Source organism: Pongo pygmaeus, chromosome 6, assembly GCF_028885625.2.
Source record: "Pongo pygmaeus isolate AG05252 chromosome 6, NHGRI_mPonPyg2-v2.0_pri, whole genome shotgun sequence".
NCBI classification, from domain to species: Eukaryota; Metazoa; Chordata; class Mammalia; order Primates; family Hominidae; genus Pongo; species Pongo pygmaeus.
Window position 1 is genome coordinate 65902778 of NC_072379.2, and position 15041 is coordinate 65917818.

The following is a 15041-nucleotide window of genomic DNA, read 5'->3' on the forward strand; positions in this document are numbered from 1 at the left end:
ACACCCTCCCTCTTCTCTGTCGCACAAATACACATTTTCACAGCCCTCCTTCTCCCCCAACACCAAACACACTCACCCCCCACCCACTTGAGTCCTTCTTCCCTCCCTAGGTTTGTCAGACTCAGTTACACTACCGTACACTCACACCCTTCCCCTCAACACTTAACTGCTCTGTCCCTCTACCCCGCTTTGTCGCACACGCAGTTATCCTATCACACAACCCTCCCTTTTCTGCACTCTCTCCACTCCCCCCGTTTACCACATTGTCACTGTTACGGTGTCACACCCACATCCCCCCTCCCTCCGGTCTCCGCACTGTCCTCTGCTACGCCTGGTCACACTCGCACACAGTTACATTGTTACACACACACTCATACACGCGAGCGCGCGCTTTGCGCTTTGTAACACACGCAGCCGCCCCCGCCCCCTCCGCTCCCACTCCCCCTTGCACCACGGCGGCAGGCGGCGGCGCCGATGACCTCACGGCGCGCGCGCCGCGCGGCCCGGCGAGGCCGCAGATTGGCTGGCCGCGCCTCCGCGGCACTTCAAAGCCGGAGAGGGAGCTACAATTGTGGTGGAATGGGCGGAACTGATCATTGTATTGCACACCTCTAAAAAAAACACTGCCTCTGATTTATCAATATAAAAAAGATCCTCTGAGAGGAGGAGGGCACTTTTGTGTGATGGCAACTTCACTTCTAGGGGTGAGTCTCAGGATTTTCTCTTGCTGGTTTAATTAGTTTCATTTTATTGCCGATTGGAGGGGGTTAAAGTCGCCCCGGCCAGGCCACGGGCTATCAGTCTCTCTATTGAGAGCTTTTTTTTTTTTTTTTCTTTAAATACAAGTGAGTTTGGAGAAAAGAAAAAGGGGGAGAAGGGGGCAGAGTCACTTTTTTTCAGCGCAGGAAAAGGTTCGAAGGGCATTTAGACAAGCCACAGCGCCTCGCTGCTCCCTGCCCGGGAGACCTGCGTCCAGCCCATTTTACAGGCACCGATTTCGGGGCTAAAGAGAGCAAGTTTTTCCTTCTGGGCAAAGTGCAGATTCTTCCCCTAACCCTTAAAAAAAAAATCTGCAGCCCGCCTTGTCTCGCAGGTACGTTGAACTCGTCTCGTTTTTACTATTGTAGATATGCTTTTAAAAAAAGAAAGAAAGAAAGAAAAGCAGGAAGAAAGAGTGAGCCCTACAGTTTGACTTCTTTTGGCCTGGGAGAAACAACCCAGGATGGGTTTCTGGGGACCGGAACAGGTTTTTCAAAGCTCTCCGGATTACAGGGGAAGCGCTCTTAAAAGCAATCCAATGGTTTTCCCCCAGGCTTCTCGGCAAAGAAAAGTTCCTTCCACTCCAATCTGGACTTTTTGCTTGTTTGTTACGAAGTGTCTGGGGCTTTGTGTGCAAGAGAGTGTTGTTTTAGGTGAGAATACTTGTCAAACTCTTCTTTAGCGTGGTGCTTTGCTCCCGAATCAGACGCCGGCAGCCAAACTTGTCCCCTCCTGTAGATTAGGAAGCGGCCGGGCGCCGGGGCTGTTGGGGGTGCCAGGTGAGTTGGTGGCGGCGCGCCGCAGCGAGAGATGGGGTGCAGTGGGGCTCTTTGGAGGCCGAAGGACTGATGCACATTTCTTCCTTTCCTCCCTCATCGGCCCTTTGCCCACCTCCCCTCCCCCACTCCTTCTCTCCTCCTTCTCGCAGGAAGAACCGAGGTTGGGATCGACTCCTCTGGCCATGCTTGCTGCTACCTGTAATAAGATAGGCAGCCCCAGCCCATCTCCCTCCTCCCTCTCGGACAGCTCTTCTTCCTTCGGCAAAGGCTTCCACCCCTGGAAACGCTCCTCGTCCTCTTCTTCCGCCAGCTGCAACGTAGTGGGTTCCAGTCTCTCAAGCTTCGGCGTGTCCGGGACCTCCAGGAACGGCGGTTCGTCCTCGGCGGCTGCGGCGGCCGCGGCAGCAGCCGCGGCTGCCGCGGCCCTGGTGTCCGACTCGTTCAGCTGCGGCGGCTCGCCTGGCTCCAGCGCCTTCTCCCTCACCTCCAGCAGCGCCGCAGCCGCCGCCGCCGCCGCCGCAGCTGCCGCCTCCAGCTCGCCCTTCGCCAACGACTACTCTGTTTTCCAGGCCCCCGGAGTCTCCGGGGGCAGCGGCGGCGGCGGCGGGGGCGGCGGCGGCGGCTCCTCCGCGCACTCGCAGGACGGCTCCCACCAGCCGGTGTTCATCTCCAAGGTGCACACCTCTGTGGACGGGCTGCAGGGCATCTACCCGCGGGTGGGCATGGCGCACCCGTACGAGTCGTGGTTTAAGCCCTCGCACCCGGGCCTGGGTGCTGCGGGCGAGGTGGGCTCGGCCGGCACCTCCAGCTGGTGGGACGTGGGGGCCGGCTGGATCGACGTGCAGAACCCGAACAGCGCGGCTGCGCTGCCCGGCTCGCTGCACCCTGCCGCCGGGGGGCTCCAAACCTCGCTGCACTCGCCGCTCGGAGGCTACAACTCGGATTACTCGGGCCTGAGTCACTCGGCCTTCAGCAGCGGCGCCTCCTCGCACCTGCTCAGCCCCGCCGGGCAGCACCTCATGGACGGCTTCAAGCCAGTGCTACCCGGCTCCTACCCGGACTCCGCCCCGTCGCCGCTGGCCGGCGCGGGGGGCTCCATGTTGAGCGCCGGGCCTTCGGCGCCGCTGGGGGGCTCCCCGCGCTCCTCAGCTCGCCGCTACTCGGGCCGCGCCACCTGCGACTGCCCCAACTGCCAGGAGGCAGAGCGGCTGGGCCCTGCCGGGGCGAGCTTGCGGCGCAAGGGCCTGCACAGCTGCCACATCCCGGGCTGCGGCAAGGTGTACGGTAAGACTTCGCACCTCAAGGCGCACCTGCGCTGGCACACGGGCGAGCGGCCCTTCGTGTGCAACTGGCTCTTCTGCGGCAAGCGCTTCACGCGCTCCGACGAGCTGCAGCGGCACCTGCGGACCCACACCGGCGAGAAGCGCTTCGCCTGTCCAGTTTGCAACAAGCGCTTCATGCGCAGCGACCATCTCAGCAAGCACGTGAAGACGCACAGTGGCGGCGGCGGCGGCGGCTCGGCGGGCTCGGGCAGCGGCGGCAAGAAGGGCAGCGACACCGACAGCGAGCACAGCGCCGCGGGCAGCCCACCCTGCCACTCCCCAGAGCTGCTGCAGCCCCCTGAGCCCGGGCACCGCAACGGCCTAGAGTGACGCCCACCCTGCGCCCGCCCCTCTCCCCGACCTCCTCCCACCGAGTCCTCTTGGGCCCTGTCTGTCCCGACTTCAACTCCAGCCTCTCCCTATTGCATCCGACTCGCTCTCTGTCTCTTTCTGTTTCTGCCCCTCCTCTTCCTTCTTCCTTCTGTGACTTAACTTTGTAAAAGGGATATGGACATGTAAGTAACACGCATCGCTGTCCCGGGCCCTGGCTTTCCCTTTCCATGGTGACGCTGCCTGAACCCGGTGCAGCCGGAACCCGTGCCTCGTCGGGCCTTTATTTCTGGTTCTCCCCTCCTTGTCCTCCCCTCCTCCACCCCCAGGTTGTGAAGGGCGTAACTTTTAGAGGGAAGCGGCCACTGGAGGTAGAGCTGGACTAATCCAGTGCCTGGTAGACTGCGGGCCTCGGCGCGGGCAGGAGCGGCTCGGCTGAGGAAGCCTGAGCCGGAGCGGTGGGGAGGGAGAGGCTGGAGGCCTGGGCAGAACAGCGCCGCCCGGGCAGATGGCGACTTGGTTCCAGAGCCGCTGTCCTGGGCACCTCGGCTTCGGAGCACCCTGCCAGGCCCCTGGGCATCGCCGGACGTCCTGCGCAGGCTGTCGGGGTTTGGTGGGGGTGCCCTTTTGGCAGCCCCGAGACCCAGAGTTTGCAGAGTTTAGATCTCCCAATGTCAGCTCTGCCTCTTTTTCTTTGTTCCCTGAGGTGGAACCGATGCAAGTTTCAGCAAAGGGCAGTCTTGTCGAATCGCTGCAGCAGCTTTGTTTCATCTTTATAGCATATATTTTATTTTTAAAAAAGCTAAGGGGAAAATAGCAACCTTCCATTTGGTTTCCCTTCTATAATAGTTTTTTCCTCTAACGGGGAACAACTGTTTCTCTCGAAACTGCTAATATTGATCCCAAAGTTATTTTGACTGCATTAACTTAACTTATGGGGTGGGGGCGGGGGTGAGAGTAGGTGTTTTTTTCTTATGCAAAAATACTCCTTTCCGGTGAGACCAGATTAACTATCTCCATGTTTGTCCTTTTCTACCTCGTTTTTCACCACTCCCAAACATAACCTCCTAATCTTTTTTGTTAGTCCGGCCGTCAATTTGTATAGTACCGATTTCTGTAAATTCTCTCAATTCATTGAAGATCGTAGGGTTAAACTTTTTTTGTGTGATTTAAACTTACAAACAAGTGAAGAAGCTATCGCTTATTTCAGACGAGACTGTAGTTTAAATACCAAAAGAGGGAAAATAAAAAAGAACCTTTGTAAAATATATCTGAACCTAATGGTTTGTGCAACTGGAGAATCGTTCTAGATTAGTTACCAATTAAATATAACTCCACCAGTGTAAGGGTGTGAGGTGCAGTTGTCCAGGAGACGATTTTGTATAGTATTTTTCTTGTACATTACTTCCAGTAAATATTTGAAAATATATTGAAGTAAACTTGTTTTTTTTTTTTTTGGTCACAAGAAAATATTAAGAGTTATTGTTGCAGTTCTGATGAGCTGCAGGTTTTTTGAACTCACTTCTGGAGGTGCAGAGCCACAAACGCACTTTCGGGGCCTAGTTTTGCTCGAATACGAATTTAGATAGGTATCAAGCTGTAACTAAGACAATATTTGATAAATGTTGGATGACATTTAATTTAATGGAGCATGTACTTATTTGCATTTGCTGGCAGTTCAGGCATAGTTAAAGTGAGAGTTCTCCTATATTTCATAATAAGTGGGTCTGCCAAAACCCATGTATTAAATAAATTGTCCAAGTGAAACTCGACTAACTTTGGCCTTTGTGTATTTCCTGAAGGTAATATTGTTAACTGTTAATAAATACTTCTGACACTACATTTAAATGTTTGCAGATTCTGCAAACTAATTGCTCATTGTAATGTTGAAATAATTTGGATATTTCACATTGAAATGAAAAGCCTTTCTCTGGAGCGTTTTAGATTTGCATTTTAAATGCATGAAATGTAATTGATTTATTTGTAATATTTTAAATGGTATTAATAAACTCAGATAAAAGACTAGGCCAGTTAATTTGTATTTTTTCCCCTTTTTAAACTATGGACGTGCATTTTATCTTCAGTTAATTGTCTAATTTAAACAAAATATAACCCTGTTTGTGGTAATATTTAAATAATTACCTTTAAGATGTTAGATGGAAAGATCTATTTGGCAAAGCTGTGTTTTCTCTGTTTGCCAAGATAAAGATTATAGTGTCTAAGGAATGTAATTGATTATTTACCAATAGATTTAGCTCATAGCATCAGGATTTACTGACCTCTTAAAATTTGTACTAAGTCACAATTCAAAGAAATTTCACCATTCTCTTTCCTTCTCAGTCTCCAGAAGGAGTCAGGTTGTTGGCCATTGATTGCATTTAGTATTTAAAAGGCCAAGCCTTACATTGGAAGATCAATACATCTAAAATAAAAACATGGGTTTGGGGATAACTTTTGTTGTTAGGGGGTGGAGGAGGTCAAGCTAACAAAAGCTTGTTTTTGGCATTCCAAGTCTTAGCTAAAGATTATGTAGAGGTAAATATCAGTAGTAGATTCCTGTTGAAATGAGTTATCTGTTCTTTTAAAGTCTCTAAACAGCCACCAAAGAAAAGGAAGGTTAAACCTTAATCTATTTACTAGGCTATTGTTCATAGGTGTCAATGATGCCAATAAAAAATACTGTCTTGTTATGTCTAAGTGCATTTAAGCAATGGGTGTTCCTTGAGCCATACTTTGAAACATAAAATACTTTAAATGTTGATTGATGTTATATCACTATTTCACTATTAGATTAATATTATTATTTTGAATCAAACTGAATAAAAAGTTAGTGTGTTTGGATTCTTACAAGTTTAGCTTCTTTATTTCTGTTTGCAGTCTCCCAACCCTAAGTATAGTCTTGGTATACATCTTGAACTGAAAATTTTCCATTGAAATCTATATATGGTGATTATAATGCATAGAAACAAGTGAAAATACAAAGTGCTATGAGCACTGTAAATTGAGAGGAAAAAGCAATTAGGGATAAAAGATGTTTTAGAATAATGTAGCTCGTGTCCAAGTAGGTGACACCTTTAATCCTGCTGTCTATACAGGTATTTGAGGCCTCCAGTCTCTATGGTTTTAGACAAACAAGTTAACTCTGATTCTTTGGTATACTATAGTTCTAAATAATGGATTTTAAAAGTAAAATAGTTTCTTTCTGTCACTTTCTTCCTAGGAATAACAAGCAGAACACAGTTTAAGTGTTGTTTCTTTTTTATTGAAAGTTGCAGTGCTGAGGGATTCGGAAAGAGCGGTTCTGAAGGAGTTAAATGTAGTGGCAGGTAAGAGGAAAGCTGCTTGGTACATTTGTAATATCAGTTGCATTACATGCAGAATCAACATTGATTTAAGAGGTGGGTTATGACAAGGAGAAATATTGTCTGGAAGAAGATTTCTTTGGGGTGATTGAAGGGGGAAATTTTTTCTGCTGTACAGATGTGCAAACTTTCACTTTCTTCCTTCTGGCTCCTCACCTTTCTAGCTTTGCTTGGTTTGTTTTGGTGGTTATTGAACAGTATTTCTAGCTTAATTTTCTGCAGGGTGGGCAGGGTTCTTTTGGGAAAACAGAAGATGAGGTACCAAATTGTGGTTTTTTTTGTTGTTGTTGTTCCTGATAAAGCACTTCTAGCAGTAGCTGGAGGCTCACTCAAGTGAAGTCAAAGGCCAGGTCTCACTTTGAACCAAGGGACAAGCTTCCAGTCTGGCAGATCAAGATAGAGTTAAACTAGTTGTTGACCCAGAGGTCAGGCCAGCATATATCAGCCCACCCTCCAGAGTCTGGAAAGGGCTGCCAATCCAACCATTTCCATTTCCTACCTCATCTCTTCTACAAACTTGAATGTTTCTTCCCTATCCTTTCTCCTTTTTTGGCTCCTTCCTCACCTTCTCTCTTTGTGGATGATCTCTTTCACTGAGAAATGTGTAACTGTGATTTGTTGAGGCTGGATTATCAACTGAAATATTTTATGTAAGAAACTTAATTTAAACCAATATGATGACTTCCTCTCAGAACAACTGATGCTGGAAAAAGCTCCTGAATGAGTTTGCCTTCCTTCCGCCCTGCTCCTACTGGAATCTTGGCATAACTTCTCAACTGGGCTTCCTTTGGTTAGAGAATACTGAAATTAAAATTTAAAGACAAGCAGGTGATGAGACTGGACTCCTAAGTAGGCAGATCGATAATTTTGCTATCATTTTCATCTCCTTCATGGATCTTTTGGTGAGATTATTAAATGGAATGCTACAGAAGGCTTGTAGAGGAATTTTTAAAAAAATAAATATTGTAGAGGATTAGCTCAAAGGTCAGATGATCTTTTTGGCTGGTAAATTAAGGCAGAAAAAGGAGGAAAAAAGTGTGGATTTGATTATTATCTGTTTGCCTAAGATGGTAAAGATAAATATTATCATGAAAGAATTTAAGAATTTTGCTCAGTGTTTTGTACAAACAGCCTTAAAAAGGGATTGATTTGATGCAGGTATTTTGAATAAACTGTGGTTGTTCATTTTACTATTGATTTTTGCTGCTTCTGTCCAAAGAGGCATTATTTCTCTTTACACTCCTAAGAAAAACCCAGATATTACCAACGTCTTTATCCTTCTCTCTCTTTTTAAAAGTATGGTTTCTGCAGTTGCTTCCTTCCTTCCTTCCTCCTTCCCTCCCTCCCAATCTTCCTCCTTTTTAAAAAATGGCGCAGAAGATCAATTCTGTGCCCGTATTTCAAGAAAATGGTGTTAAAGTAAGGAATCGAAATATATAGTAATGCTGTACCCATTTTAAAGTCAGGGCTTTGGCTCTGGGTGGCATCTTTTGAAGACTGCTCAATATAAATAGTTGATGTTGTTTTAAAAATAAGATTCAGAATTTTCTCCCTGTTAATTCCCTGCTTCCGGATTAAAGGAAAGCCGCTAATTCCTTGCCATCCTGGACCCTAGCCGCTGCGGTTTAAGGGGATGCGCATTCAGTGGCCATGTCTTTAGATTCGCTGCTCTCCCTGTGAGCAGAAATGTTGATTTGCTACAGCGGCGGGGAGGGGGATCTATTTTTCCCTAGTCCCTCGGCGCATGTTTAATTTAATTTAATTTTCTGCGGAGTCTGTTGGCGGTGAGGAAAGCAGCCTTATACATTTTGCTTTGGTTCCTAACGAACAGTGGGAGAGCTCTAGGGACAGGGGGGAGGGCTTGAGGTGATCTAGAACTCGGAATAAAGCCCCGCTACAAGCTGCCGCTTTTTCCTGGTATTCTAGTGCCGTTTTTGAAAGTCCATCTACCGGAAATGTTGCTTTTTTTTTTCTTTTTTTTTTTTTTTTGAGATGGAGTTTCGTTCTTGTCTAGGCTAGAGTGCAACGGCGCAATTTCGGCTCACTGCAACCTCCGCCTTCCAGGTTCAAGCGATTCTCCTGCCTCAGCCTCCCCCGTAGCTGGGATTACAGGCGCCCGCCACCATGCCCGGCTAATTGTTGCATTTTCAGTAGAGACCGGGTTTCACCATGTTGGCCTGGTCTCGAACTCCTGACTTCAGGTGATCCGCCAGCCTCGGCCTCCTAAAGTGCTGGGACTACCGGCTGAGCCAACGCGCCCGGCCTGGGGCTGCCGCTTTTAAAAAGCCCATTCCTCAGCTTTGCTTCTCAGGCACCAACTTCTTGCTGCGCGGGAGGAAACGTTGGCAGCGACCTCTGCTTCTCTCGCAGGGCGCTGAGCCGAGGTCCGGCCTGCTCAAAGTTCCCTTCGTTCTCTTTTCAAATGAATTCTGCGGGAGGTTTTGAGCCCGGGAGGATTTCCCAGCCTTTCTAAACGCTACCCTCCGCTTTCCTCTTCCCGGCTCCTCGAAGTGCCCAGTGCTTTGAGAAAGACCCCCAGGCCCTCCCGGGGAGGGTTCCGAGCTGGCGAGCCGCACGGTCCGCCCGCGGGTAGCAGCGAAGAGTGAGGTGGTGGTCTGGGGTCTCCCCGCGAGCCCGGGCCCGCCGCTCTCCTCGGGCTGCGGGCCGGAGCAGCCCAGCACCGCGCCCACCGCACACAAAGGCGCCGCGGCCGCCTCCGCCCGCTGCACAGACAGCGAGCGCCACCCTGTGCCCTGCTCCCGTTCTGCAGCGCGCTCAGCGCGAGCAATGCCGGCCAGACCTGCGCCCGCCAGTCCCGGGCCTCTGACCTTGGGCAAACCCACGGTGGGAATCGGTGTGGGGAGCCTACCCCCGCCCCGCTCTCGCCTCTGGGCTCTCAAAAGACACTCGGGCCGGACGGGGTGAGGGATTCCCCTGCCTTCGCTTCCCTCCCTCGCTTGCTCTGTAGTTTTCCCGCACCAGCCCGCTGCCCTGCGCCATCCTAGCGCCTCGGAGCGCGGGGAATCTGTCCCATCCTGTCACGGGGTGCCGCGATTTGATCTTCCTGCCCGTGCCACCGGAGCCTGCTGCGGCGTGGACAGACTCAGATTCTTCTTTCTGAACTTGTTCAGATTTCTCTCTGTCCTGGCCCACGACTGCCTGTCTTTCTTCACCTCCTGTGCTCTTTTCTTGGCCAAACTGCTTTGTGTTCACTCGCACCCGCCTCCTCTCCCCAGCGACGTCAAAGTGCAGCGTCCTCCATAGGTGGCAAGATTTATTCTTGTCATTTTATCATGGGGTTGCCCGACTCGAGTGAAGGAACTTGCCCACCTTTCCCCACACTGTTATCATTAAGAAGGAGCAATTAAGTGTGACTGGCTGTGAAAACTCTTTGCCCTTTTTAGTTTCAGGATATCAAAAAAGTTTAGCTATCCTGGGGACTAACAGAAAAAGTGATGGATAGATAGGTGGATGGATACAGATGTAGAATCACTGCACTTGTTGCACAGAACTCTACTGCATTGCACCCAAAACCCAACAACCTCTCGTGGGCTTCCTTCCCAATGCTCTTCTCTCCCGACTCTGGGCCTCTGGGTCTTTGGGGACTGCTAGCAACATTCTGAAGGCCCCTATTCTGGTGACATCTGAAAGGAGATCAAGATAGATCAACCCTTCGGAGAAGAGCGTCATGCTCCCCTTAAAGGTCTTTTTTTGGAGAATGTACCTGCCTCTCCCCGGGCTGCCTGAGGGAAGGAGCTGGCTCCTGGTAAACCTTTCCCCAGCCCCACCCCCTGACTCTTTTAGGCGCCTCTAGGTCTTAGGCCTTCTGGTCTTGGAAGCTCATCGCACAGGTTCGGATCTGTGGGTTCCACTTTGTATTCTCGAGATATGCCAAGGATTAAACTTGGCTTTTATGGGTGGTTAGATACGCACTATGTACACGCATTTAAGGCATCCTGTGATGAGGCTGCAGCATAAATCTTCTCCCGCACTTATATTGAAAGAGCTCTCAGAGCCGCACACCTGCGCATGACAGGGCTCCAGTCATGTCCCCTGATGGCTGAATCCACGGGCTCCACTGACCCCAATCCCCCACAGTGGGGAAGGAAGGAGGGTCGCCTATCTTCGCTTGCAAAGCCCCTGCAGCCGCTGGTAGAAGCAATCTGGCTTCCCGGAGCTCCAGGATATAATTGACACGTCCACCTCCGGAGCCGCCACCACTCTCCTCCCTCAAGCCAGCCGGCGATGTGAGCCCCCACCCCCACCCCCTCTCTCCGGGGTCCGGAAAGCTGGGAAGCGCTGGAATGCCGCGTTCTCTCACCCTATTGTGCCTAGGTGTTGCAAACCACTGGAGGACAGAGCTTCGCGCTTTGATCTCATGTCCCAGTCATTCTTTAGCACAGAGGGGTGAGTTTAAATTAAATTTCTTTCTCTGCTGATAAGTCGTAATGGGCCTCAGAAGGTGAATAATTATGCAGTAACATTTCATGGGTTGTTGGAGTGGGAATTCCCACTGCGCTGTCATCAGGAACAGAATTTCCCTCGTACGCTCAGTGCTAAATGAAGCTTTGCAAGTAAGCCACAAGTGTCTTTCAAACCTCGATGCAGATGATCTAGTCCTTCCCTACTCACCTTTTTTGCCCCTACAGATCTGTGTCGCCCTTTATTTTTTCATTCGTAGTTTATAAGTGGTTTACGAATACTTTTAAAATCAGTACTAAAGGATCTTATTTTTGAGGTAAAAAAATACTTAGCTTTGATGATTATGCATTTCTATCAAGACAAAGCACACACTGATGAAAGCTGGGGCCGCATTTTCCTGGGAAAAGGCAGATGAGCCACCTGAGATTTATGTCCAAATACGTGGATTTAGTCTGGCCAACTATCTTCACTTCTTTTAGTGAAATAGTGCTTTTTGGTTTGATTCCTGAGGAGAGTCCGGACCCGAAGTTGCTGCAGGCATAAGATTTCATCATTAGTGTTCTGAAGGTATCTAGTTTGCAGCTGAGAAATTGACTTTCCATGCAGGAAGGTTAACAGGAAAAATGCCTTCGCTGCTTCACTCAAAATAGCCACCTGCCTATTAGAAAATGTGGACTTAATTCTTGGAGATATAAATTTATATTTAATTTCCCTCCAAGCTAGATAAAAAAAACAGCATCAACAGTTTGGATATTGTAAATGGGTCATGACATTTTGATACTCAAAAGAAAATCAGACCCTTAAAGAACTCTCTAAAATTGTAATTTAAAAGCACAATGGAACTCTTTATTGTTTTGTTTTTTAAAAAAAATCCTCTATACCCCCATTCACTTTAGTGCTTCATTGCATAGCATTTTCGTTGTTTACTTTTTGTCCCTTTACATGTCTTCCTTTAAATGAATTGAGCTCCCTCAAGCTTTAAGATTTCTAAATCAGCACACAGAAACTGGAGCCTGCTTATCAAGTTTTCACTCCTCTCTTGGCCACTAATTTGAAAGGGCTCAAACAATAAGTTGATTTACATTATCCTCATTTTACCCTGAAATCTGTGCGAATGTTGAAAAATCCTTAATCATTCACCTTGGGTTATCTTTACATCTTTGGGGGAACCAATCCTTCCAGCTTTAAGTTTTTTAGCTACTCCATTTTAAGCGCTAAAATAGAAGAAAGAAAGTAGATCTTTTTCTTTTTTCCCCTAAAGTTCAAGTGATTGTCTAGTTCAACTGAAAATAAAGGATTTGTACTGCCCAATTTTGCACCCAATTTAATGTCCCTAATTATGTAGGCACCCTATCATCAGGTTTCCCATCATTTCAGGAAGTTTTGTGCTCATTCTTGTACACTGATCAATGCTTCATTTTTCTCTTACATGCCTATCTCTTATGATTATTATTTTTTTTCTAAGCAGGTTCTTTCCCCTTTCAACTTAACAAACAATAGCCTTATTGCAGGGAGGTGGGGAGGGGAGCTAGTACCAGGTGGAAATGTGTTTAAAAGACATTCACATTATTTAGCTTTAAAAATATTACTGAGTTATATATCCTCTTTAACAGAATTTACACAGACTTTTTCTATAGATAAATGAAGTTTTTATTTAGGGCAAAATATTTTTTATAACATTAAATTATACTTCTCCCGAAACTTTAAGAAAAGAAAGTTTTTATAGATGACAATTCAGTGGCTTTTTACTATGAGGCAAAGTAACTTTTGCTCTTTCTCCCAGTGAATAACTATTTGACTTAAAACTGCAGTGGTTAAGTTTAAGGTCCATATACATTATACTTCCTCAGTATTGTGTCCTCAGTATTGACATATTTTAGTGAGTATCACAATTGAATGTTGTCATAGCAATGAACAGAGATCATTAAAACAATCTTGTAAATATTTTGGCTACAGAATACTGTATAGTTTTCAGTAGAAAGCATATGATATATTAATAATTCATTTCATATGTAATTATTAAATGTGAAATGCATTGCTTAGTGATGTGTTCACTTAAGTGTTTTAGTATGTATATCTAGGAAAATCAGATTTGGTGAACTTTTCATTCTTGAAGTTCTGCTTGTTGTTTTGTAGAGAAAATATTACTTTCACAATAGAGGTATAATAGATCCCCGCTGTAAAGAAATAGTATTAATATTTATGTCCATGAAGGGGTTTGGAACTACTTTTATTATTTTATGCTGCAAAAGCAGTGGCATGTTCTTTTTTCCCTTCAGTTTTTGAGTAAACTTTTTATTTTGGAATAATTTTAGATTTACAGAAAAGTTGTAAAAATAATATAGAGAGTTCCTGTGCTTTTCCTATTGTTAACATCTTACATTATGATGGTATACTTGTCAAATGTAAGAAATCAATGTTGATATAGTTGAGTTTTTTTAATGAAGAAATAAAGGCAAAAAAAAAATGCATCACCTATCAGTCAGTGGTAAGTTGTAGTTTAGAAAACTGCTGACCATTTTTTTTTCAGCTTCTTATGCTCAGCTGGGATTTGCCTCCAAGACAGACTATGTACTAAATTATTAAGTTAAGTAGAAAGCTTTTCCTCACGGATATGTCTTTAAGATATAGTTTCTTATAACAAAGTTTTGTTTCTTTCATGGTTAACTAAAATCTAAGAAAACATATTTAGTTTCATTTTGCATTTTTATTTTTTGTATGGAAGCATCAGATTAAATTTTAAATGGTCCATGTTCTCACTTCAAATTATCCAAAATAGTAATATTCTATTTGTCACTTATACCTATTTTTTATCCTATAATTTAAAATGACTTATTTAATCATTATTATTTTCTTTAATGTAGTTACTACAAAAATATAAATAAATAATCTAATTAAATTAATTTCCCCCGTATTTTAAAACTTAAACTTTAGAATCACTTTTGCTAAGAAACTGAGTTTGTCAGAGTATAGAAACGTTTAAAACTTGCCAGGCGCAGTGGCTCACACCTGTAATCCCAGCACTCTGGGAGGCTGAGGCAGGTGGATCGCTTGAGGTCAGGAGTTCAAGACCAGCCTGGCCAACATGGTGAAATCCTCTATCTACTAAAAATACAAAAATTAGCCAGGCGTGGTGTCACGTGCCTGTAGTCCCAGCTACTCAGGAGGCTGAGGCAGGAGAATCCCTTGAACCCAGGAGGCGGAGGTTGCAGTGAGCCAAGATCAAACCACTGCACTCCAGCCTAGGCGACAGAGGAAGACTCTTTTAAAACTCAATAGTTTTGTTGTCAAGTTTAGATAAATGTATCTTCTATACTCCATGGAGTAATATATTTGCATATATTTTCATCTTATTTAAGTAAGATTGTAAGGCATTTCATCAAAAAAGAAAATATTCTTTATTTAAAATACGTTTTCACTATACCTAGCATTGCCGGATAAAATACAGGATATTCAGTAAAATTTGAATTTCAAATAAACAATAAATCATTTTTTAATATAAATATGCTTCATGCAATATTTGAGTCATATTATTCTAAAAATGATTGGTTTTTTGAAATCCAAATTTAATTAAATATGCTGATTTTTCATTTTTGCTTCTTTTTAAAAAATAAATTTTACGTATCTGTAAGGACAAACCTAAAAAATAAAAAGGATTATGTAAAAGCAAAGTAGCCTGTGACTGTTCACGAAAGCTTATAGTAGCATTCTGTACTATTTTAAAACGGGCATACAGGACATAAAGAGGGTTTACTTGTTATAATACAGGACATTAAGATTTGCTTGTTACCTGGAGGGTGAAAATATAAATTTTATTTTCCTATTATTCTTTTGCTTTTCTTTTTTTTTTCAACTCATTTGGCTTCATTCTGGACTATCCTTATACATTTAGAACACTAGTACTACTCTACCTTATGAAAAACCTACATTTACCTAGCTTCCAAGAAAAAAATGTTATGCTGATGATTGCTGGTCAACCTCTCCACCTTCTTTCTAATATTAATGCTGTAAAAAAGGAGATATCTAAAAAAAAAATCTCATTTCTGTTTATTATATTTTTGCAGTTG

At 45.4% G+C, this 15041-nt stretch overlaps 1 protein-coding gene across 4 annotated transcripts; it reads left to right on the forward strand.

Moving 5' to 3' along the window:
* The first annotated feature begins 574 nt into the window (after positions 1–574).
* SP8 (Sp8 transcription factor) lies at positions 575–5901 on the forward strand. 4 transcript variants are annotated; one of them, XM_063667483.1, is made up of 3 exons: positions 607–704; positions 1442–1538; positions 1688–5901. In XM_063667483.1, exon 3 carries the CDS (start codon positions 1721–1723, stop codon positions 3188–3190), a length of 1470 nt encoding a protein of 489 aa, XP_063523553.1. In that variant the 5' UTR covers positions 607–704; positions 1442–1538; positions 1688–1720; the 3' UTR covers positions 3191–5901. The 4 variants fall into 4 exon arrangements, with proteins under 4 accessions (XP_054351608.1, XP_063523553.1, XP_063523555.1 ...); XM_063667485.1 differs by lacking the exon at positions 607–704 and adding an exon at positions 735–1093; XM_054495633.2 differs by lacking the exon at positions 1442–1538 and having other exon boundaries at positions 575–704.
* Positions 5902–15041: the final 9140 nt, after the last annotated feature.